The 27,041-nt window shown below is 39.5% G+C and overlaps 1 protein-coding gene across 1 annotated transcript in view; it reads left to right on the top strand.

Annotated features, from left to right (window-relative positions):
* LOC124389836 (ryanodine receptor 3-like) overlaps window positions 1–27,041 on the top strand; it is a 462,748-nt gene that overhangs the window by 385,848 nt on the left and 49,859 nt on the right. The window contains exons 78-85 of the mRNA XM_046855362.1: window positions 3,575–3,674; window positions 3,754–3,833; window positions 4,028–4,104; window positions 10,000–10,073; window positions 10,735–10,752; window positions 11,072–11,152; window positions 13,070–13,158; window positions 13,326–13,454. Of these exons, the coding sequence (XP_046711318.1) occupies window positions 3,575–3,674; window positions 3,754–3,833; window positions 4,028–4,104; window positions 10,000–10,073; window positions 10,735–10,752; window positions 11,072–11,152; window positions 13,070–13,158; window positions 13,326–13,454 (648 nt within the window). The remainder of the gene's footprint in view (window positions 1–3,574; window positions 3,675–3,753; window positions 3,834–4,027; window positions 4,105–9,999; window positions 10,074–10,734; window positions 10,753–11,071; window positions 11,153–13,069; window positions 13,159–13,325; window positions 13,455–27,041) is intronic.

Here is a 27,041-nt window from a genome sequence, read left to right as displayed (position 1 = left end):
AGGGACATCTTCTCCATTGGATCCTTTGAGAAGGGTTTGGGAGAGGGATATGGGCCAGTCATTTACTGATGACGAATGGCTCTCCATACGAGAGGAAGTTTTTCATAAATCAATCTCAAGCTCTGTGCATGAACAAAACTTCAAGTTTATATACAGGATATATCTTACCCCAGTACGCCTCCACAAAATGTACCCAAATGTATCTCGGATGTGTTTTAAATGCAAATCTGAAATAGGAACTTTGATGCATTAATTTTGGGACTGTAAGAAAATTAAACCTTTTTGGCAGGAGGTACATGATTTGGTTCAGAAGACGCTGGATAGACAATTTACTTTGTCTCCAACTATTTATTTACTAAACTGCAAAACATCATTGGATTTCTCTACTGACTCTCAGTCTTTGTTAAATATAATTACTTATCTGGCAAAGAAATGCATACTTATTCTCTGGTCATCTCCAAAGGTACCAACTTTAAAGATGTGTTTAGCACAAATGGCTAATCTTCTCCTTTGGAAAAACTTACGTCGACTTACAGAATAAATCTGATGTATTCTGGCGGATATGGGCCCCTTTGTGGGATTTACTTACTCTGCAGGCAAGACCCTAGCCCTGATTTATGTTCTTCCTTTTTGTGTTTTGTTTTGTTTACCCACTTGTAGTTGTTTCCATCTTGTTTTGATTTGCCCTTTGCCTTTCCATGGTCACTTTCCCATATTATCATTATATTGTTGTTATTAATATGCTTGAGTGTATGCTGTGTGTGTTGACTGATCGGCTCTGTTGTTGTTTTGTTTCAGTGAGAAATAAATAAAAATATAATAAAAAAAAAAAAAAAAAAGAGAAGTGAAGTGAAGAAAAGAGTGTAGGCAGGGTGGAGGGGGTGGAGAAGAGTGGCAGGAGTGATTTGTGATAGAAGGGTATCTGTAAGAGTGAAAGGGAAAGTGTATAGGACTGTGAGACCTGCGATATTGTATAGTTATAGCGAATGTAGAATGTTTTGGAGACAAGGTGAAGGAGCTGAGATTGAGATGGTTTGGACATGTGCAGAGGAGGGACATGGAGTATATCGGTAGGAGAATGCTGAGGATGGAGTCACCAGGAAGGAGGAAAAGAGGAAGACCAAGGAGGTGGTTAATGGATGTGGTGAGGGAAGACATGCAGGTACCGTATTTTTTGGACTACAAGCCGCTACTTTTTCCCATGTTTTGGACCCCCCGGCTTAAACAACGAAGCGGCTTATTTATTCCTGGGTTTTTTCCAGTTTCACAAACTTCAAGCCAAAAAACTGAACCCCATAACATCAGACCAATGAAATTTCCGAACGGAAACGAAAAAATGCACCTCACCTGTGTTCTGAGCTGCACATCATCGGGAGAAAAAACGTTTTTCTTAAACGCACGACGATGCCAAAAGATAAACTCCCGAGAGAAATTGTTGTGAAAGGAAGGAGGAAGACAGTGAACAATGACTTTCTTGGCTACTGTTTAGATACAAGCCGTTGTAACGTGTTGAGTTTGGTTTAAGGGAGAGCTCACTAACTCCAGTTGTAACAGAAATCATATAAGCACAGACAGGATTCCAAAACTCGTGCTTTTTTATTTTTTCTTGGCAACAGCGTTACGGGTTAGTCAAAGAAACTTAGAACTGAGCATCAGAAAATAATAAGGACATATTCCTCGGTCTCCACACATGCAGTAATAGCGTAAAAATGCGGCGCCAGGTTATTCCCAAAATACCGCTATGCTCTTAAAGGAAACGCAACATATTTCACCCTTTACACTGTGTAACAGACACTGTCTTTCATTAAAGCCTGTGTAAAGTTCATTAGTTTTAATGTAGACACCTGCAGCTTATAGACAGGTGCGGCTTATTTATGTTAAAAATAAAAAATTTTGTCAAATTCAGTGGGTGCGGCTTATATATGGGTGCGCTTTATAGTCTGGAAATTACAGTAGTTGGGTTGAAAGAGGCAGATGTAGAGGACGGGGATGGATGCTCGCTGTGGCGACCCCTAATGGGAGAAGCCGAAAGAAGAAGAAGAATCAGGGAATCAAATCATTATTTTTCCCACTGAATGTATTGTAAACAGTTCTGTAAAAAGCATTTGTTCCTTCCTGATTTTCTTTTCATATTTGTCACACTTAAATGCTTCATATCCCTATATTACACAAAGATAACCCAAGTAAATACAAAATGCAATTTTTAAATCATAATTTAATTAATTTCACTTTTAAGGAAATCATGCTAAATCATGAATGAACTGTGATTAACCACTTTTTTAAAAAGCTGAGTTAAACTTGACTTGTCACCCACAGGCTTAATTACGCCCAGACCTGTTAAATTAAGAAAAAACTTAAGTGAAACATTAAACATTCTAAAAGATCTGAAAAACCAAGAGATCATGCTGTGACCTAATGATATTCAAGAATAAAAGTAATTGACATACATTATTCTGAAAAGATTTACAACCTTATTTTTAAGGCTTTGGGACGCCAGCAAAACACAGTGAGAGCTATTATTAACAAATGGATAAAACTTGGAACAGTTGTAAATGAGTGACTGGCGTACCAAAATTATTCCAAGAGCACAATGACAACTAATTCAGGAGCTTATAAAAAAAAAAACTAAAATAACATCTAAAGATTTGCAGGCCTCACTTGCCTCAGTTAATGCCAATGTTTATGGTTAAAAAATAAGAAAGTGACTAGGCAAAAATGGCATCCATGGCAGAGATCCAAGGCCACAAAGCCACTGCTGACAACAAAAAAACACAAAGGCTTATCCTACATTTGCCATAAAACATTTTGATTATCTTATGACTTATGAGCAAATATTCTGTAGACTGAGTTAACAAAAGTTAAACTTTTTGGATTGTGTGCATCCCATTACATCTGGCATAAAAATAACACAGCATTTCATAAAACGAGCCAATCAACAGTCAAACAAGGTGGTGGTTGTGTGATGGTCTGGATCTGCTTTTTAGCTTCAGGACCGGAAAGCCTTGCCATAAATGATGGAACCATAAATTCTGCATCTACCAGAAAAACATGAAGGAGAATGTCTGGCCATCAATTCATAACTCACAATAATTGACATACATTAAAAAATACTTAAATCAATCCACCTATAAAATGGCAAAAAAAAAAATTTGATTTTGAATTGATTTAGTTAAAGTCTAGATTTAAAGCCGGCTGAGATGCTTTGGCATTACCTTAAATAGGCCATTCATGTTTGAAACCCTTTATTGTGGCTTAATTAAAGCAATTCTGCAAAGAAGAGTTGGCAGTTATCACTAATACACCTCAAGGGTGGCACAACCAGATATTAGGTTTAGGGGAAATTACTTTTCCACATAAGGCCAAATAGGTTTAGACAGACTTTTTTTTCTAATAAATGAAATCATCATTTAAAAACTGCATTAAATGTATACTCAGGTTATCATTGTGAAATATTAAAATTAGCGTGATGATCGGAATCATTTATGTGTGACATATGTAAATATGTGGTGGGAAAACGGAAACGTGGCGGATACTTTTTCACCGCACTGTATATGCATGTGTTTTTTTGTGTTAGGAAAAGGAAATGGAAAAGCAGAAAATATTGTATCAGCAGGCCAGGTTACATGACCGAGGGGCTGCTGAGATGGTTTTGCAGGTGATCAGTGCCAGCAGAGGTAACTCCAAACACACACACACAAACTCCTAGCTGCTTTTCAGACTTAAAAATTGACATATAATGTGTTTATCTTTTAGGTCGACTGGGTCCCATGGTTACTTTCACTCTTAAGCTTGGTATCTCTGTTCTAAATGGTGGCAACATTTTAGTTCAGCAGGTAACACATTTTTATTGTTTGACATAAAATGAGTCAACGATAAAGTTTTTGATTCAGTTACTAATGCATTAAATGATATAATTGTTTAGCTTTTTAATAAATATGTTAATGTTTATATTTATTTTTAGTAATATTTAAAGTCATAAATGTGTAATTCTATATTGTAGTTAAATAGTTGATCAAACCTTCCACAGAAAATGCTGGACTATCTGAAGGAGAAGCAAGATGTTGGCTTCTTCAAGAGTTTGTCAGGACTTATGCAGTCATGCAGGTAAAGGACAAATAAAGCTTTTCATTCTTGCCTGCTTTTATGAAACTTGTGGGTGGCAATATGAGCTCTTTTATCACATAAACTTCAAATAGATGTACAGTGCATCCAAAAAGTATTCCGCATTTTACTTTTTACACATTTTATGTTACAGCCTTATTCCAAAATTTATTAAATTCATTATTTTCTTCAAAATTTTGCAAACACCACCCCATAATGACAACGTGAAAGAAGTTTGTTTGAAATCATTGCAAATTTATTACAAATAAAATCCAAAGAAATCACATGTGGGTCTCCGGTTATGCCAACAAGAGAATGACAGCCTAATTTTTGAGCTTCCCGACGGTTTTGCTATTTTTGGTTTTGTAAACACTAGTTAATATTTTGCATAATAATAATATTAAGCAACATCAACGCTAATCAGGCTCCTAATACAATGCCAGACTAATCTAGAAGCTAAGCTAATCGATCAGGAGGGCTGTGCGCGCAGAGACAATTTAAGGATTTATGGAGTACCAGAAGATAAGGAAGGTACGGATATGATTGGCTTTCTGGAGAAACTGTTAAAAAGCGCCATGAACTTGGGATTGAGCGAGCACACCGTGTATTAGCACCGAAGCCCAACGATTCGCTAACAAGGTTCAAGTTTGGGAGTTATCAGATAAAAGATGAACTGCTTCCCAAAGCCTAACAGAAAAAAAGAAGTGTTCTAGACTCTGAAGTTCTGAAGAAACACGGTGAATATGCGGAAGCCAAGAAAGTGTTAAAGGAAAAACGACTAATGTTTTAGACACCAGGACGCTACGGAGGCAACGAGTTACATGTTTTGACAAGGATTTCCAGTGTCCGTGGTGAGATCCCCTGCTGCTTTGGATCAGTAGGAGATTGCGCTTCTATCTACTTAGAAGGCAATGGGGAGACGGTGTGACCGGCACAGAGATGCAGAATCTCAAACAACAGAGAATGAGAAAACCACTCAATCTCAATTTAAAGAAAAACTTAAAAAATTCTGAAAATAAGCCTGAGGTTTTTACACTCGATACCAAAATAAGTTATGATTGATTTACAATGCTGCATGTCATCTATAATGTGCTACATAACTGTACAGTTGTTCAAACTCTATAGTTCTTCTACCTTAATTATTTGAATGAGTCGGGACTTGTTGATTGGTGAGTTGTCCATGATATGTTTTACTCTAATTTTATTATTATTATTATTATTATTATTATTATTATTATTATTATTACCATCATTTTGAACATATCAAATTTTTATTTTTACTAGTATGCGACTACACATGTTCGGTTTAATGTGGGACTTTCCCTAACATAAGCTTTGACTGTGTGAAGCCCTACAAGGCTCTTTTGAAATGAGCCTCAACACTGGAGACAGCGGTTCTTATTCGTTCTTATCCTTATTAAACGGTGGTGTTTTGTTACAAATAGTTCCTTTTAAGTTTATGTTCATTGTTTGTTTCTTTGGTGTGGGGGTACTCTATAAACTGATTATTAATAGAGGCATTGGTAGAAATTATGAATGTACTAGCCAATATGGAAGATTATGAATAGACAGATGCTTATATTTATTACTTTCAATGTGAATGGAATTTTCAACCTGGCTAAGAGAAGTCAAATATTGTCAAAAATGAAAAGGGAAAATACTCAGATTGTGCTTCTACAAGAGACACATCTGACCCCAGTGAAACATGAAAAATGAAAGAGGAGAGGATTTTCAAAGATATACAGTGGAACCCCGTTGTACGAGCATAATTCGTTCTTGAAAATTGCTCGTAGGTCCATTTGCTCGTACGTTCGAACTGATTTTCCCCTTAAGAATGAATGTAAAAGTGATTTAATCCGTTCCGAGATCTCATTCGATCGCTTATTTCTGCACTTAAAAAGTAATTGTAGCCTATTTTAACAAACAAATACACTGCAAATTACCGTAATGTAAACATAATTTAACACTTACTGTCAGGGAGCTCCCGCACGGAGCTGCTCGCCGGCTTACTAATCACACACCTGACTCTCGTTTAGCACTCATCACCCAACCATATATAAACCCCTCATTCACCCTCATTTGCTGTCCGTTATTATCAATGGTTTGGCTGTACATGTCACGAGTCTCCCTTGCTTGTGGTCAGCAGCGCGCTTCTCCTACGTGCTCCTTTGGATATTACACAGACTGCTTCTCATCCAGTTCTGGACTAGTGGACCACGCTCCCACCGCGCACCACTGGATTACTTCCCAGTTACTGCGAGTATGCGTTTTTGCAAAATAAACTTTGTTTGCTTTGACTTCGGCTTCCGCCTCTGTTTCTCGCATAACACTTACCCATGTGGTAGTGGTTGATTGCGAGTGTGAGACGCACATCATGCTCGTAACCTCCTCGGTTTCCATGGTTTTTCTATTTACTTTCATTTTCACAGCACAATCACTGATTTACTTGGGAGACATTTTTCAAGATTTCTAGTGAAATAAAAATATAAAACTAAAAAAAGTTAAGTTTTTGCTGCACTGAACAACGAGAGCGACCGAGTGATACGTCATTAACTAAGAGACTGATGCTTCCCTCCGCCAAAAACGGGGAACCGGCAGCGTGGGTTTGCTCGTGCCTTCGAAATTTGCTCGTGAAACAGGGTAAAATTTTGCGAGCAAGTTTGCTCGTATCTCCGTTTGCTCGTACAATAGGTTGCTCATACAACGGGGTTTTACTGTATTTCTTATCGTATAAGTCTGGACGTAGAACAGGTTTAGCAATCTTAATATCACAAAAAGGCTAAATCATTCGAACAACTTTGAGATCTTGGACAAGGAAGATATATAATAGTCTCAGGGAAAATAGATGACACAACCATAACAATATGTAATTTCTATGCCACCACTGGGAGTGATTTTTGTTTTTATAGGAAAATATTTAACTTTATAATAGAAGCTAAAATATTTTTTTATGTGGTGTAGACTGAAATATTCACCTTAACCCAAAAGTTGATTCATCAAAAAACCCAATAACCACATCATTGCATGGAAAAAATCATGCTATAATGGTCGGATTGGGCATACTAGATCTTTGGAGGGACTTTTATTCATCAGGTCATGATTACACATTTTTTTCAAATTCTCATAATGTATACTCAAGGATAGATTTTTTTATTTTTATTTTAAAGAGAGATCATCATAGAATGCAGAGTTGTGATATTGGATCTATTGACCTGTCTGATCACGCACCTACGTACATATTCACAATATACCAGGCAGTACATTGTGGAGGCTAAACACAAGTGTATTAAATAACCCACAATTTCAAACCCAAATGAAGGAAGATATAAAAATATTCCTTGAAGAAAATGATAATGGGGAAGTCAACTATGCTATAGTATGGAACACATTAAAAGCAGTCATTAGGGGGAGAATCTTGTCCTTCTGTGCCCATGAAAAAAAAATGAAAAAACTACAATTAATCAATCTCAGCAATGAACTGAAAGATCTGGAAACTCAACATAAAAAGAAACAAAAAACAACTCTATTGAATAAAATAGACAATAAAAAAAATATATATATATATTATACTCACAGGAGATTAAAAGAAAGATGGTTTTCACAAAACAGAAATACTATAAAGCAGGCTCTTAATCAACAAAACTTCTGGCTAGGAGATTACAAAAGCAGCAAGCACAGATAACATCATCTTCTTTCAGCTTCTCCCATTAGGAGTCACCACAGCGGATCATCTGTCTCCATACCCCCCCTCTACATCTTCCTCTTTCAACCCAACTACCTGTATGTCTTCCCTCACCACATCCATAAACTCCCTCCTTGGCCTTCCTCTTTTCCTCCTTCCTGGTGGCTCCATACTCAGCATTCTCCTACTGACATACCCCATGTCCCTCGTCTGCACATGCCCAAACCATCTCAATCTCGCCTCCCTCACCTTGTCTCCAAAAAGTCCTACATGCGCTGTCCCTCTAATAAACTCATTTCTAATCCTGCCCATCCTCGTCACTCCCAACGAAAACCTTAACATCTTCAGCTCCACCTCCTGTCTTTTACTCAATGCCACTGTCTTTAAACCATACAACATCATAGGTCTCACCACAGTCCTATAAACTTTCTCTTTTACTCTTGCAGACACTCTTCTATCACAAATTACTCCTGCCACTCTTCTCCAACCACTCCACCCTGCCTGCACACTTTTCTTCACTTCTCTAACACACTCTCCATTACTTTGCACTGTTGACCCTAGATACCTGAACTCCTCCACCTTCTCCACCTCTTTTCCCTGCAACCGCACCACTCCACTGCCCTCCGTTTTATTCACACACATGTTCTCTGTCTTACTCATACTCCTTTCATTCCCCTTCTCTCCAGCGCATACCTCCACCTCTTCAGGCTCTTCTCAACCTGCTCCCTACTCTTACCACAAATAACAATATTATCTGCAAACATCATAGTCCATGGAGACTCCTGTCTGACCTCGTCCGTAAATCTGTCCCTCACCACTGCAAACAGAAAAGGGCTCAGAGCCTATCCTTGATGCAGTCCAACCTCCACCTTGAACAATTCTGTCGTTCTTACTGCACACTTTATTGCTGTCACACTGCCCTCATACATGTCTTGCACCACCCTCTCATACTTTTCTGACACACCTGACTTTCTCATACAGTACCACAATTCCTCTCTCAGCACCCTGTCGTACGCTTTCTCTAAATCCACAAACACACAAAGCAACTCCTTCTGACCTTCTCTATACTTCTCTATCAACATTCTCTCAGCAAATAATGCATTTGTAGCTCTCTTCCTCAGCATGAAACCATACTGTTGCTCACAGATGGTCACCTCTTCTATCAGCCTGGCTTCCACTACTCTTTCTCATAACTTCATGGTGTGACTGTTTAACTTAATTCACCTGTAGGTACTGCAGGTCTGCACATCTCCCTTGTTCTTAAAGATCAGTACCAGCACACTCGGTCTCCATTCCTCAAGCATTCTCTCACCTTCCAAAATCCTGTTAAACAGTCTTGTTAAAAACTCCACTGCCATCTCTCCTAAACATCTCCATGCTTCTATCGGTATGTCATTTGGTCCAACCGACTTACATTTACATTTGCAGCATTTAGCAGACACCCTTATCCAGAGCGACGTTCAAAAGTGCTTTGAGTCTTTAGCAATGAATAAATCTACACTGGTACGCAAGATTACCAGCTTAATATAAATGTAACTCTTGAATTCTACAAAGCAAACTTGGAAAGTGCTAATTTAAGTGTTTCAGGAAGATGTAGGTCTTCAATTGTTGTTTGAAGATAGCCAGGGACTCCGCTGTACTGACATCTAGGGGAAGCTGGAGGATCTTAGACAGCGTAGTGCAGTGCGAGCTGTGATGAGGTCTCTGAGGTAGGATGGCACTGGTCTATTTTTGGCCTTGTAGGCAAGCATCAGTGTTTTGAACCTTATAGGTGCAGCTACTGAAAACCAGTGAAGGAAGCGCAGCAGTGGGGTGGTGTGGGATTTAAGTGCACTAATCTTGTAGTACTATCCCCACAAACACTTGAGGCTGTAATTGGTGCCAAAGCTGCTTCAACAAGTATTGAGCAAAGGCTGTGAATACTTATGTACATATGATTTTTTTTAATCTTTTTTTTTTAAATACATTTGCAAAGATTTCAAACAAAATTCTTTCAAGTTGTGATTATGGTGTATTGTTTGTAGAATTTTGAGGAATGTTATGAATTTAATCCATTTTGGAATAAGGCTGTAACATAAAATGTTTAAGAAGTGAAGCGCAGTGAATACTTTCTGGATACACTGTATTTATTATAATATATTTTTTAATATTTTATTGTATGTTTAATGAACTACTATAAAAAAAAACATTAATACAAACTCATCTGTGGACTGTAGTGTATTGGACCTGAATGCATTTGAAAGGCAAAACAAAGCTGAAGGATTGGGTATGGTGACTGAGGAGGGTTCAAGTAAGTGTGACACACACATAAGTATTTATTTAAGAAGCATTATTCATTCATTATCATAAATAACACATGGTGATTGTTGTGTGAGCAATGCTTAGAACTGTGAATATACTGTAGTAGCAAAATGCAAACTTCTTTATTCTTTTAAACATATACTTCATTATACGACATGCAAAAAATTAAAAGTTGTGATTTAATTGCATACTTAAAAATAAAAATAAAATAAAGATTTGTGTGAACAGGTGCCACATGGTGTAGTATTAACTCACAAGTTCATTTTACTTCATTATCATTACCAACAGTTGTCTAATGCACACAGCACATACAGTATTTATTTAGCTCATTCATATTTTATTCATTCCAACGAAGTTTAGAATTAATAATTGCATTTATCACAATAATATGACTATATTCCATAATATACATATTTGCTGTCACATTTGCTATATTTCAGGCATAAGTGATGGTGAAAAACCCATAGTTTCAACTAAACTAAAAAGCATAGTTGTTCAGATCAGTGTATCAGGTGTCAGTGTCCAGTCAGTGGATGTCAGTATCACTCATTCTAACTGATATTGTGATGTCTTCTCCTTTGCTTATGTCTGCCTTTTTGCCTGTTTGTTTCTTTCCTTCTTGCCATATTTAATAACGTCATCGGTTGCAGTCAACGTGAGGGAGCGGGGTAAATACATGGTTTAGTTTCTTCTAATTTGGAATCACTGCTCTCTCTAATCCCTGTCTTACCAATTTATGTGTGTTTGTTAATTTGGTAATTAATTTATTTGGTCTGCAGGAAAACATGCATGCATCTTAATAATTCAAGAACATAAAACAAACAATACATAGATTTCCCAGTAATTAACTTCATCTGTGTGTCTCTGTCTGTCTTTTTTCTTGACTTCTTGTCTGTAGTATTTTGTATTACTGTGTTATCTCAGCACTTATAACCTATATCCAATCCAGTGTAATGACAATTAGATTTTAATTTGTTATCCATTAAGGTGCCAAGGTTCTTCAGAATGATGAGTTCACTAAAGATCTGTTTAGGTTCTTGCAGCTTCTCTGTGAAGGTCATAACAATGGTATGTCTTTACATTCAGTGACTAACAGTGATCCTAATTTATCAATATTTTGGTAAGGATGTGTAAACCGAGCTAAAAATCTCAATGCTAGATTTAAAACTTTTGGTAAAGATCTACTATAGATATATTCATTGTTATTTTGAATTGTTTTCTTCAAGCCATTAGTCTCAGAATTGTCAAAACCTTAAATCCATGTGTGTTATATCCAAATGTATAATCTGAATATACAGTGGATTCAGAAAGTATTCAGAGTCCCTTCACTTTCCTTATCAGGTTGCAATATTATGTTTTAGATAGATAAGATTTTTTTCTCATTACACACAGTACTCCATAATGACAAAGTAAAAACAGAATTCTAGAAATGTCTGTAATTTTTGTTATAAAAGAACTGAAATATCACATGTATATAACTATCAAGACCCTTTACTCAGTACTTAGTTGAAGCACATTTGGCAACAATTATATGCTTTAATCATTTTGGGTAAGAAGCAACAAGCTTTGCAGGGGATTTTCTGGCAATCTTCATGCCAAATACTCTCAAGCTGGGCCAGGCTGGATAGGAGGACCATTAGTGGACAGCTACTTTCAGGTCTCTCCAGAGATGTTCAGAAGGGTTCAAGTCAGGGCTCTGACTGGGCATCACTAGGACATTCACAGAGTTGTCCCTAAGCCACCCCTATGTTTTCTTTGCGGTGTGTTTGAGGTCATTGTCACGTAAGAAGGTGAACCTTCGGCCCAGACTGAGGTCATTGGCGTGGTGGAACAGGTTTTTATTGAGGATATCTCTATACTTTGCTCAATTCAGACTTCCCTTAAGCCTGATCAGTTGCCAAGTCCCTGCTGCAGAAAAATACCTGCACAACATGACGTTGCCACTATTATGCTTCACTTTTTTGGATAGTTTTTGAAAGGTGATGAGTGGTGCCTCTTTCAAACATAACATTTAGAATTGAGGCAAAACAGTTCAATCTTGGTCAGGCCAAGACATCAGACCAGAGAATATTGTTCCACAAAGTCTGAGAGTCCTTTAAAGCTTGTTGCCAAACTGTTGCCAGGTAAGGTTTCATGGGTTTTGCACTGAGGAGAGGCTTCCATCTCCACAAAGGATCTCCGTAGCTTAGTTAGAGTGACCAACTGGTCCTTGGTCCCCTCTCTTACTAAAGACCTTCTCCCTGATTGCTCAGTTTGGCCAAGTGCCTAGCTCTTGGAAGAGTCCTAGTTGTGTCACACTTCTTTCGTTTGACAATTATGGAGGCCACTGTGCTCTTGGGAATCGTCTGTGTAGCAGCCATTCTTGAACTCTGCAAGCAGGTCCTTTGACCTCATGCCTTGTTTTTTGCTATGATATGCATAGTTGGTTGTGCGGTCCTCCACAGAGAGGAGTGTGTGCCTTTCCAATCAGTAAACCTTTCCACAGAAAGAGACTCCAGTCAAGATGTAGAAACATCTCAGAAATCTTCTTATCAAGACAATTGGCAGGCATTCTTAGAAACATGTGATTTTTCTGAATTCTGTTTTCACACTTTAATAGATTAATAAGAGTAGATTAATGTGGGGGAAAAACTGTAGTAAAAAATGTAGTATCAGGCTGCAACATAACATTGATAAAAAGTGAATGGCATCTGAATACTTACTGAATGCACTATATAATAATCAAAAGCTTTTGTTGGATAATTAATTGATATGGCATTTGTACTAATTTCCCAGTAATGAATTTACAAATTAATTTATATGTATTCCCAGTTAGCATAGTGTAAAGAATATTTCTAAATCAATTACTTTCTCAGTGGGTACACCTATCATCACATGTCACAAACAAGGTTTTTGAATATATTACAAGTACTTTGCCACATACAGTGTTTTTGCTTAAATCATAATAGCAGCCATGTGTTTGTCTAATTAACCAATTCTTTTTAGACTTCCAGAACTTTTTGAGGACCCAGACTGGAAATACAACTACAGTTAATATAATAATAAGCACAGTAGACTATCTTCTTAGACTTCAGGTAAAGTAGACCTTATTATATCCAGATCAACACATAAACATATATTAATGGCTTAGTTATACTTACTTACTTATACGTGTGTGTGTGTGTGTGTGTGTGTGTGTGTGTGTGTGTGTGTGTGTGTGTGTGCGTTATATATATATATAATACTCCTAATGTCTTTATAGGAGTCCATCAGCGATTTCTACTGGTATTACTCTGGGAAAGATATAATGGATGAAGCTGGTCAACTAAATTTCTCTAAAGCATTAGCTGTGGCCAAGCAGATTTTTAATTCCCTCACTGAATATATACAGGTACATTTTTGCCCTTGGCTATTTTCAGTATTGCTGTTTCTCCCTACCTCCACTTATTCACGTATCTCTTGAAGTATTTTATTGCTACAATTAGTAAAGTTACTAATTATAAACTGTCTTATGCTATTCTATCCATAAATAAATCTGAACTACCATATAACCAGTTGTGGAATATTTTCCATATTCTCAGCGGAGCCTAGTCTCAAACTCAGCGGCAGGCTGTGCAATTTATACCTAGGCCTTCAGTGGTGTCTTACCTGAATCAGTTTATCTCTTATTACCATCATTATCATGCCATAATACTATACAGTATAACTTTTAACTTTATAACTTTCCTCATGATGCATTGCTCTGCAAGGCTAGACAGGGATGGAACCACAATAACAACTCAATGTTTAATGTTTACTTCGTTTTAATTGTTATCACTTTCATATTTTATGTTAAACTGAAAATACAGAACACACAAAATGCATATATCAATATACATATACAGTAATAAAAGCTAAACATGCATCATAAACTATTGTCAGCAAAAGACTACATTTCTTAAAGCAACAATGGCAGTTTCTTGATATGACTCTTATGTTGTATAAAACATTCTTCGTGACCCAATAAAGTCATGAGGAAAACAGCACACTTCCTGCCTCACTTAGTGTAACCACTGAATCGTAAGATTAGCAACACAGACTTGAATAGTCTTTCCTTGCTACAAAAAAAACATGATTTCTGTAACTGGCCTCATCAAGGTTTTAACAATTCCTTGTTTTGCAGTTTTCACTTCCACCTTGCATACCTTTGCATCTCGACTTGGAAAAGTGTTCACAATGGGTCCCATAGGCAATTCATTTCTCTGTACCTGACTGTCATTGAGCAATACTACATCTCCAACTTTAATGTTCTTTGTCTGCTTTCTGTGGCTTTTCAAAGGAGGACAAATACTCTCCCCACCATCGCTCTTAACAAGACTTACTTCCACTGTTTCTCATGCAGGTTTGATATATCAGAGTTTCCAGAATGGGCTGCTAAAGCATTAATCTTTTTGGTCAGATTAATTGGTGGTGTAAGAACTGTTGGGTTTTCTGGGCCCATTGACATTGGCAGTAACAGTATTACATTTATGATAGACATTACCTCTGCCATGAAGGTAAGATAATGAAGGTAAACTCAAGTCTTCATGAGTGAGTCGGCCGGGTCTAGTCTTTAACATCATAGCATCTAAAATGCTTTTGTTTATGCCAATTAGTCTTTCCCATGAGCCCCCCATGTGTGAGGAATGTAGGGGATTGAACAGCCATGTACACCCTTTCTCTTTCAGGAAATTTTGTAGGGAAGGATCATCAGTGTCTATTTTTAATACTTTACATGCAACCACAAAATGTTTTCCTCCGTCAGAATGCAGAACTTTGGCTGGACTTTGAATAGAAAAAAACCTCTGTAATAGATTGACGAAGCTGGGTGCAATCATGGATTCGTTGAACTCTATGTGTACAGCTCTGGTACACATGCAAGTAAAGACTACTGTCCATCATTTGCTTTTAGCACTACCTCTTCTAGTGTGTTATGTAAGGATAGTCCAAGTACCAAAGTTCAAGTCCAACATTGGTGAATGGTGGTTCTTGCGCAAGTCTGTCGGCAGGTAAATTAGCCATTTTTTTGCAGTCTAACCTTGTGATAGTATTTCAGATGAAGGGTGGAAATATGATGTGTTCTTGAAAGAATGAAAGGGGTGCTTTTCCTCCAAACATACATCAGCAAGCAATATTTGCCTTCCATTTCTGAGCAAACCATTTTTATCCACAACTGGATTGAGTCTCTTGAGGGGACATAGTTTTGAGATTGGTTATATCTTCTCTGTGCACTTGTATGCTTCTTTGAGCACTTTATTCTGAACAGATCTAATAACCAGGTTTTTTGCTTTTAGTGGTTCTGTAAAACTGCATGAATTCCTGTACTGTTGCCATCCTTTGTGACCTATATTGTTTGTTTTTTGTAGTTATGGCCAAACTAATTAATGTAGTCAAAGTACGAACGAGGGTCTTTCAAATGAATGAAGTGATGACAACCTAGCTGTCTTCGCTTGGTTTTGTTTAACAAAGTCACAACATCAAAGCGAATCTCATCATCTATCTCAGGATTTATAAGGGTAAAGTCTTGTTTGTCAATAAACTCTTCTGCTTAACCTTGTGATAAATTGCACGATCTTCTACAGGGAAAGCTTTCATCAATAGTTGCTGTTGGATGTGACTTTGTGTAATAAAATGTTATATTCAGCAAGCATCTTTATGGTTCTTTTCAGAATATCAATCCCCTCTTCTAGAGTAGCTACAGAGGCAGGACAGTCATGTACATAATATTGTCAATCCACCAATCTTTTGGCATCAGTGCCATGTTCTTTCTCACCTTCCAGAGCTGCTTTCCTCATGCAGTAATTGGTTACAGCAGGTGCCCTCATCCTGTAGTCTATCACAGTTTTTCCCATGTTGTCGTCTTCATACCACCGTCTTCGAACCTGAGGTAATCTCAATATTTCTACTGAAGAAGAAAACAGTAGAACGTTTGTTGCACATCTTTTGAGACTCCTATAGGCTTTTTCCTAAAGCACAGAACAACACTCAAAAGAGTGTTATTGCTTGAACTTATTTAAGTCTGGGCAGCATGTAATTCAGTGACACCCCATCAAATTCAGCACTTGAGTCGAACACCACTCTTATCTGATTTTTGCAGGTGATATACCCCAAATGTTGGGAGATGCCAGTGTTCTTTGTCCTTTTCTAAAGGAGGAGCATATTTAGCTTAAACTCAGTTTTTTGGAGTGAGCAGAAATGCTTGATTGCTTGTTCCCTGTTATTTGGTAAGTGATGCCTTGGAGATCAGAGTGTGAGAGGTGCCACCAAGTTGTTTCCCTCATCTTTGTATCCTGATTGCTTCATGATATCCAAACAATCTGTCGTCCACACAATGATGGTTTTTCATCCATTTCAGCCCATTTATGTGCTTGCACAATATAGCGTCTGCATAGGAACAGTTGTTAGTTGAATCTTACGTCCCAGACACCCCATTTAACCCTTAACATCTGAATATAAATAACAGACTTGGTCTCAACCTCTACAGTTATATTGGGGGGTTTCATGTCTAAGTTTTTTCCATATGACACAAAGGCAATAAACAGACAGTTCTCTAGTCTCTCTACCTAATTTCAAAGACATTCCAATGGGAAGGCATTTTACACCCTGCACCAGTACCTTCCCCAACACACAAAGCAAACACACACATAAGGAGATTTTCTTTATTTAGGCAATAATAAAGTGTCCCGAACTCAGTATAATATATGCATATGTTGTATGTATTCCCCCTTTATCATATCAATGTAGCTAGTAACAAAATACATCATGCAGATGTACTGGAACACATCATCAGTTATGTATCCTGGGGTCATGGGGTGTTTCGGGTCTTTCAACATCAGACACCCTCGTCCAGGCGACCCAGCCTGGGTTGATTAGACCCCGGCCTGTGTCCCAGTAGCAATTGCCCGTGGTTCTGCCCACATAATCCAAAGCCATCTAGTGGCTTTGCAGCTTCAGTTCTAATTGCCTTCCTCTTTGCTTCCGAGTAAGTACTTTGCATTCCCTGCAAAACCATTATAGCCCACCTCCAACAGCTCACAACAGGTTTTCCAGCCCTGCCTTCAACTAACTGTTGGTACTTAGCCCACTTGGCCTCTTCCATGCTCTCTTCCCAAGGCACAGCGAGCTCCAATAAAATCAACTGCTTGGTGGAATCTGAGACAATAATCAATAAAAATGTCTGGATGAAGCTGTGCATATGTTATTCTAGTAGGGATCTTCAGCCGTTTTTACCAAGATTCACCTGCAATTGGCAGTCTGTAGCAGAAGTAAGAATTCCAGACTTATTTTGTGGGTGGGCCTTCTCTCCGGCTCTTAAAAACTGGATGGTCTTTGGTTTATGGTGACCTTTGTTGGAATTAATGTCTATGTCTAAGTTCTCAGCAACTGCCTTAAGCACTTGGTCATGGCACCAACGATAGCTGCTAAGGGGATGTTCTAGCGATCCCCTTCCTGAACAAAGGGGACAGGACGGTCCTTTTGCCCCAGATGTGGAGGTTTGCAGGATTTGGTGAGGCATCATAGACAGTTTGGACTATCAAATCAAATCAAATTTTATTTGTCACATACACCTACATACAGAGTACGACATGCAGTGAAATGCTTTATACGACTGTCCGGCATTAGGAAATAGGATGGGGAGAAAAATAAAACAAAGAAAAAGAAGGCAGATAAATAAAGAGTATAAACTATGTTGAATATAAAATATATAAAGATATATATGAGGAAAAAAGTGTATATACAAGGTATGCTTATGACAGTAAACAGTAATCACATAAGGTGGTTGATGTGATTGTCATTAAAGTGACCGTGTGTGGTGGGGTATAAAGTGCACTGTGCTGTGCAAAAGAAAAATATTTGCAGACCAAGACAGGTCCTGTGTGATGTGAACACCTAGGTACCGGAAACTGTCCACTCTCTTGACTAGGGTCCCGTTGATGTTTAGCAGTTGGTAAGACTGCTACTGCTTTGTGCTGAAGTCCACTATCAACTCCTTAGTCTTACTGACGTTCAGGAGAAGGTTGTTCTCCTGGCACCATCTCTCCAGGTTTTTAACCTCCTGTAGGTAGGCCGTCCCATCATTGTTGGAGATCAGGCCCACCACAACAGTGACGTCAGCAAACTTGATGATGGTGGTGGAGTTGGAAGTGGCCACACAGTTTTATGTGTACAGTGAGTACAGCAGGGGGCTCAGAACACAACCCTGGGGAGCTCCAGTGCTGAGGGTGAGGGTGGATGAGGTGTGTTTTCCAACCCGTACAGCTTGTGGTCTGTCTGTCAGGAAGAGATCCATTGGCAGAGCGGCAGGCTGAGTCCAAAGACCTCCAACTTAGAGGTGAGTGTGGAAGGAATTATTACGTTAAATGCTGAACTGTAGTCCACAAACAGCATCTTTGTATAATTCCCTTTTCTGTAGTCCAGGTGGCTCATCGTAGTGTGGAGGAGATGAGCAATGGCATCCTTAGTAGAACGGTTCTGGCAGTACGCAAACTGTAGAGTCTAGTGTGTCTGGTAGTAATGCAGTGATGAAGTCTCTCAAAGCACTTTATCACTACTGAGGTCAGGGCTACAGGGCGGTAGTCGTTGAGGCAGGTGGGCTGGGTTTTCTTCTGGACAGGAACAATGGTGGACTGTTTGAAGCATTAGGGGACAACAGACTGTTCCAGTGAGAGGTTGAATATCTCAGTGAACACCGGTGCTAGCTGGTCAACGCAGGCTTTCAGAACCCGACCTGTGATGCCATCTGGTCCTGCTGCCTTCCTGGTATTCAGTCTCTTGAATGCCCTCCTCACGTCATGCTCACAGATGGTGAAAGTGTTTACCTCTCTGGCTCTCTCTGCATGCTGTTTGTGCCACTAGCGTGGTTAGCTGCAGCCTCAAAGGGAGCATAAAAGATGTTCAGCTCATGATCAGATGGTGTTCTGTAGTCCATGTTGGAACTGTGACTCTAGTGTCCTCCCGTAGCGCCGCTCTGCATCCTTCACTGCTCTGCGAACACTGTAAGATGCAGCCTTGTACTCGTCCATGTCCACGGTGGCGAGCCCCATGTTGTAGGCAGCGGAGCAGGATCTCAGAGCGTTGCGGATTGTTTTACCCACGGCTTCTGGTTGGGAAACATTCTGATGGTGTTTTTTTGCACTGTATCATCCGCTAGTTTCCCGATGAATCCCACAACCGTTTCCGTAAACATGTTGATGTCATCAGAGCTGCACCTGAACATGTCCCAGTCTGCATCATCCAAAGCGTCCTGCAGAGTGGCCACCGATTGGTCAGTCCAGCTTGCGACCTCCCTCTGAACCGGAGCTTCCTGTTTCAGCCTTTCTTTGTAAAGAGGCATGAGGAAGATAGCGGCATGGTCCAATTTCCCGAACGGTGGACGTGGTTGTGCCTTGTAGCTGTTCTTAAATTGTGTGTAGCAGCGGTCCAGTGTCCTTTCGACCCTGGTGGGGCAGGTGATTTGCTGCTGAAAGTTCGGTAGTGCACACTTGAGGTTGGCACTGTTCAAATCTCCTACCACAATGAGCGCAGCGTCCTGATTCTGTGTCTGGTATAGCATTAGTGTCTCATGTAAGTCACATACTGCAGTGTCCATGTCCGCTTGAGGTGGATAGAAAGGGCACTGACTATGACCGAGCTGAATTCCCGAGGTAGATAAAAGGGCTGACATTTGATGGACAGTATTTCCAGATTTGGTATGCAGGTATGAAAGGGGAACGATGCTTGCGCTGTTGCACCATTGGTTGTTCACCATCAGACACACTCCACCTCCTTCTGACTTCACCGACTCCATTGTTCTGTCCTTGTGATAAACCAAGAAAAACTAGACAATGACAAAGCCATCTTGACGAAGGTTCTTTGGACTAAGAAAATGATACAATGGACATCTGCTTTCCAAATATCAGTCCAAGTGATTTTACGCTGCGGAACATTAACCCATCTAATCCAATCTCCTTGTTATCCCAATCCCACCATCTGGCTAGCTCTTTTTCCTCCACGCCTGCCCGCACATCCTGCTGAACAAGATGTTGACGTTCTTTACCTTAGCCAAAGTCTGCACGCCCTTTTGTTATTGGCCCCACCAGTGCCTGTTGCCTCAACCGTGACCCAGCCACTTCTAGTGATTTCTTTGTGCTCCATTTCCTCCCTGTGCGCAACTGTATGCCAGCTGCTGTAACCTTGGGATCTCTAGACTCTCTGTACTGCTTGCTCAACTGTTGTTATTGGCACTTTGTACACTAGCAAAGGCCACAGAATCCGGGGCAGATTAATAAGCCACGGCTTGCTCATCAGGGATAAATGCACACCATTCACCTTGACTGGTGATTTCTGTAAAGCTGCTTTGAGACAATGTCTGTTGTGAAAAGCGCTTTAGAAATAAACTTGACTTGACTTGACTATGCTGATAAATCCAAGGCTTAAACTCCCTGGAAGACCTGATTTATCCACCTTACTGAGACAAAACTCTGCACGCTTGCTTTCTTAATAGAAGCAGAATCCCCAAGGCTACTATTAACCTGTTAGCCTTCGCCACAGATTTGGACTCACAGCTGAAAATGCCCTACCTAACTTTAAATGTTAACAGTTCCTGATAAAGGTGTGCTACATACACTATATCGCAAACAATATCTTTAAAAAGAAGACACTGACAATTACTGTCTATTAATTAAAGTTGATTTTGCAAAAAAAAAAATAATAATAATTATCAATGATGAAGTACAGTACCCTAACCCTAACCCTGAATTGAATGTTTTTGCTTATTTTTTTTTATATAAATACATGAAATCAGTCCTGCAGAAATCCAGAAAAGTAATGAGTTAAAAGCCACATGTTTAATGAGTTTACATTTTAAATTGAATGTTGATATCATGAAAAATGGATTCCTACAACCATTTATCTGAGACTATGTCTGATAATTTTCTCCCCGTTTGAGAGCCACATGCTAAACTCAGGTGGCCATTCATACTCTATTCATACAGTCTGCAAATAAATGAATGGCTGACCATTATAGACTATTTTTTATACATGTTTGGCTATTGATATTGTAGCGACTGGGTTGATAAGAGGGACAAACTTATAATACAGATAAATTGAGTATATAGTTGGAAGCACAGTCTGCCCGCATTTTCCACCATTATATGTAACGAATTTAGCTCGCAAAGAAAAGGGCATATTTATAAGTAATTATAACGTGTTATAGTTACTCCTAAATATTTAAATTAAGTTGAATTGACGGTAATGGAATTAACATTACACTTATTTGTCTGTTCGTCCGGCAAACAGACAGTATAATTTTATATTAATTCTATAAAAGAGGTATCTCCCTGGCCAAGAAAGACGTAACCCCCTTTTACTTTATACCGTAAATTAAATTAATTAAATAGAGCATGTAGTTCAGACCTAATTTTTGCAGGAACTTCACATTTATGGAACATACTCAGAGACGATCACTTATGAAAAATACGGGGTTAAATGAATGAGACAAACACAACATAAAACTAACTACACAAACAAACAAAAAGAAATAAAGAAAATAAAATTAAAATAAAATAAACGAAAGTTGAAATTATGAAAGGAGGAAGGGAAAGGAATAAGGAGGTAAAAGGAGGAAAGGGCAGCTTACTTCAAATTAATCACATCCTAACTGAGAAATCGTCACGGAAATTTAAATTCGCCTTAATATTAAGGGGTTCAAACTTAACACGCATCTAAATTAGTTGGTAAACCGGTTACTTGCATTGACTTGTTGCACAAGAGTCCGGATGCGGTAGACAAAAGAATCTTGGACGAGTCGGTTAGGATGGAGTCAGATGTTCTTCCAGCTTCTCCTGAACATCAGAGCAGTTGGTGTTTTTGAAGATAAAGCTTGCTGGAAGATCTCAAAAGAGATTTGAGATCTTGTCCCGAAGATTCGCTGCTGAGCTGTTCGAAGCGTCCGACTCTCCAGGCCATCGGGCCCCCGAGCCTTTCCGGTCGAGCCGAGTGAGCGAGTTGCTCTCTTGACTGATCTCTGACTGGACCCGACTGCACTCTGACTGTACTATGATTAGTTGGGTTCAAGATGTTTTAAAGGTCCTGAACCCCACCCATCCTTGGGGGAATGGCCAATGCTATGGACTGAAATTTTGGAGGGAAAAACTTCCTTTGTTCATGCATCTGTGGGCATGGTTTCTGGGCTATACTTGCTTTTGGAGGACTTTAAAGTTTTATTCAAAGTAAATTAAGACGGTATGGTACATTTCATGATAATTCAATTCAATTCAATTCATTTTTATTTGTATAGCGCTTTTAACAATGAACATTGTCTCAAAGCAGCTTTACACAGATAATGTGGTGATTAAACATAAATATGTTCTTTGTAAGTATGTTTGTCCCTGATGAGCAACTGTGGCAAGGAAAAACTCCCCGAGATGGCATAAGGAAGAAACCTTGAGAGGAACCAGACTCAAGAGGGAACCCATCCTCATCTGGGTTGCACCAAATGTCCATTTGAAGCAGATATACAATGTTGTGGGGTACAGTGATGATGATCAGAAGCAAACTGCACTCCCGAGTCAGTGCAGCAGACCGCCGACACCAACTACAGTCCAATCCGTCCTCAAAGCACCCGTTCTACTCCGAATTAAGAGACCGTCCCGAGCTGCACAGAAGTGTGAAGATCCAAGGAGGGAGAGGGGCAGGAACACTGGTCACTGGAGCCTCAGGAGCATGTTTAACTCGACCGAAGAGAGAGAGAGAGAGAGAGAGAGAGAGAGGTGACGGGAAGAGAAGGATATGGATTATTAAGTGTAACTATTGGTGTATGAAAGTTAATGTCACTGTGCAGTTTGGACTCCGGCAAGACTCGCTATGGCAGCATAACTAAAAGGGAGAACCAGAAGGTAACACAGACATGAGGGATCTCTGGGATAAGAGACGACCCACCACACCACCGTCAACAAACCTGAGTGAGCGTGTGAATGTGAGGGGCGACAGCATACAAATATACCAGTTCACCAAACACTCTATATCCATGTTCCCTCCAGATCTGTGCCTTTACCTAAGAGAAATCTACTGATAAAAGGCTTGACTAAATAAATACGTTTTCAACCTCGACTTGAACACTGAGACTGTGTCTGAGTCCCGAACACTGATTGGAAGGCTGTTCCATAACTGTGGGGCTTTATAAGAGAAAGATCTGCCCCCTGCTGTAGTCTTCATTATTTGAGGAACCAACAGATAGCCAGCACCTTTTGATCTAAGTAGGCGTGGAGGATCATACTGGTACAGAAGTTCACTCAGATATTGCGGTGCGAGACCATTGAGTGCTTTATACGTCAGTAGTAATATTTTATAGTCAATGCGAGATTTGATTGGGAGCCAGTGTAGACTGATTAAAACAGGGGTGATGTGGTCATATTTCCTAGATCTAGTGAGGACCCTTGCTGCTGCATTCTGGACTAACTGAAGCTTATTGATGCACTTACTCGCACACCCAGACAGTAAAGCGTTACAGTAGTCTAATCTAGAAGTAACAAAAGCATGAACCAGTTTTTCTGCATCCTGTAACGACATCATATTTCTAATCTTAGCAATATTTCTAAGGTGAAAGAAGGCGATTCTGGTGATATTATTCACGTGAGACTCAAAGGAAAGACTCGGGTCAATAATCACACCAAGGTCTTTGACAGCCGTACATGCTGAAACAGAAACACCATCCAGAGATGCTACGTAATCGGAAAGTTTACTTCTAGCTGCATGTGGTCCTAGTAAAAGTACTTCCGTCTTATCTGAGTTGAGCAGAAGAAAGTTATTAAGCATCCACTGTCTAATGTCCTTTACACACTTCTCAACATTGTTAAGCTGATCTCTCATCTGGCTTTGCTGAAATATACAGCTGTGTGTCATCAGCATAGCAATGGAAGCGAATCCCATGTTTATGAATAATTTCACCAAGAGGCAGCATATATAAAGAGAAAAGCAGTGGGCCTAAGACAGATCCTTGAGGAACACCAAACTTTACCTCATAGAGCGTGGAGAACTCACCATTTACATCCACAAACTGATAGCGATCAGTCAAATAAGACCTGAGCCAAGAGAGAGCTGTTCCTTTATTCCTACAACATTCTCAAGTCTAGCAAGCAGTATAGTGTGATCAATGGTGTCAAAAGCTGCACTAAGGTCGAGCAAAACAAGTAAGGAGACAAAACCCTGATCAGAGGCCAATAACAGGTCATTTACCACCTTAACTAGCGCCGTCTCTGTGCTATGATGAGGCCGAAATCCTGACTGATACATTTCAAAATGTTATTCATAAGCAGATGTGAGCATAACTGCTGTGCTACAACCTTTTCTAAAATTTTGGATATAAAGGGGAGATTTGATATCGGTCTGTAGTTGGACAACTGACATGGGTCAAGGTCAGGTTTCTTAATAAGGGGGTGGATAACTGCCAGTTTGAAGGATTTCGGTACATAACCAGTGCTAATGGAAGAGTTAATTATTTTTAAAACAGGTTTGATTACCTCTGGAGCTATCTGTTTAAAGAAACTAGTAGGCAAGGGATCGAGAATACAGGTTGATGATTTTGATGAGGAGATTAATGAAATTAAGTCACTCTCATGAATAGTAGTGAAGCTTTGTAATTGATTGTCTGCTATAATGACACTGCTGTCTACAGGGTTACTTGTAAAATAATTTGGATTTATATTAACCGCCTGGATTTCTTGCCTGATGTTTTCAATTTTATTATTAAAAAAGTTCATGAAATCATTACTACCTATTGATGGTGTGCATGTTAGCGCAGTGCTTTTATTCCTGTTAATTTTGCTACCGTGCTGAATAAAAATCTAGGATTATGCTTGTTATTTTCTATGAGGGTGGAGAAATATGCTGATCTGGCAGCACTAAGAGATTTTCTATAATTTAGGAGGCTCTCCTTCCATGCTATTTGAAATACTGTTAATTTTGTTTGACGCCATTTACGCTCTAGTTTTCGAGTGTTCTGTTTTAAGGTGCGCGTATGATCATTATACCACTGTGCTAATTTGAGCTGCACCTGAACATGTCCCAGTCTGCATCATCCAAAGCGTCCTGCAGAGTGGCCACCGATTGGTCAGTCCAGCTTGCGACCTCCTCTGAACCGAGCTTCCTGTTTCAGCCTTTGTTTGTAAACAGGCATGAGGAAGATGGCGGCATGGTCCAATTTCGAGCGGTGGACGTGGTTGTGCCTTGTAGCTGTTCTTAAATTGTGTGTAGCAGCGGTCCAGTGTCCTTTCGACCCTGGTGGGGCAGGTGATTTGCTGCTGAAAGTTCGGTAGTGCACACTTGAGGTTGGCACTGTTCAAATCTCCTACCACAATGAGCGCAGCGTCCTGATTCTGTGTCTGGTATAGCATTAGTGTCTCATGTAAGTCACATACTGCAGTGTCCATGTCCGCTTGAGGTGGATAGAAAGGGCACTGACTATGACCGAGCTGAATTCCCGAGGTAGATAAAAGGGCTGACATTTGATGGACAGTATTTCCAGATTTGGTATGCAGGTATGAAAGGGGAACGATGCTTGCGCTGTTGCACCATTGGTTGTTCACCATCAGACACACTCCACCTCCTTCTGACTTTACCGACTCCATTGTTCTGTCCTTGTGATAAACCAAGAAAAACTAGACAATGACAAAGCCATCTTGACGAAGGTTCTTTGGACTAAGAAAATGATACAATGGACATCTGCTTTCCAAATATCAGTCCAAGTGATTTTACGCTGCGGAACATTAACCCATCTAATCCAATCTCCTTGTTATCCCAATTCCACCATCCGGCTAGCTCTTTTTCCTCCACGCCTGCCCGCACATCCTGCTGAACAAGATGTTGACGTTCTTTACCTTAGCCAAAGTCTGCACGCCCTTTTGTTATTGGCCCCACCAGTGCCTGTTGCCTCAACCGTGACCCAGCCACTTCTAGTGATTTCTTTGTGCTCCATTTCCTCCCTGTGCGCAACTGTATGCCAGCTGCTGTAACCTTGGGATCTCTAGACTCTCTGTACTGCTTGCTCAACTGTTGTTATTGGCACTTTGTACACTAGCAAAGGCCACAGAATCCGGGGCAGATTAATAAGCCACGGCTTGCTCATCAGGGATAAATGCACACCATTCACCTTGACTGGTGATTTCTGTAAAGCTGCTTTGAGACAATGTCTGTTGTGAAAAGCGCTTTAGAAATAAACTTGACTTGACTTGACTATGCTGATAAATCCAAGGCTTAAACTCCCCTGGAAGACCTGATTTATCCACCTTACTGAGACAAAACTCTGCACGCTTGCTTTCTTAATAGAAGCAGAATCCCCAAGGCTACTATTAACCTGTTAGCCTTCGCCACAGATTTGGACTCACAGCTGAAAATGCCCTACCTAACTTTAAATGTTAACAGTTCCTGATAAAGGTGTGCTACATACACTATATCGCAAACAATATCTTTAAAAAGAAGACACTGACAATTACTGTCTATTAATTAAAGTTGATTTTGCAAAAAAAAAAAAAATAATAATTATCAATGATGAAGTACAGTACCCTAACCCTAACCCTGAATTGAATGTTTTTGCTTCTTTTTTTTTATATAAATACATGAAATCAATCCTGCAGAAATCCAGAAAAGTAATGAGTTAAAAGCCACATGTTTAATGAGTTTACATTTTAAATTGAATGTTGATATCATGAAAAATGGATTCCTACAACCATTTATCTGAGACTATGTCTGATAATTTTCTCCCCGTTTGAGAGCCACATGCTAAACTCAGGTGGCCATTCATACTCTATTCATACAGTCTGCATATAAATGAATGGCTGACCATTATAGACTATTTTTTATACATGTTTGGCTATTGATATTGTAGCGACTGGGTTGATAAGAGGACAAACTTATAATACAGATAAATTGAGTATATAGTTGGAAGCACAGTCTGCCGCATTCTCCACCATTATATGTAGCAATT

The sequence above is a fragment of the Silurus meridionalis genome, chromosome 8, assembly GCF_014805685.1.
Source record: "Silurus meridionalis isolate SWU-2019-XX chromosome 8, ASM1480568v1, whole genome shotgun sequence".
Classification (NCBI taxonomy): Eukaryota; Metazoa; Chordata; class Actinopteri; order Siluriformes; family Siluridae; genus Silurus; species Silurus meridionalis.
The sequence above is the reverse complement of the archived record's forward strand: the minus strand, read 5'-3'. Positions and strand labels throughout refer to the sequence as shown.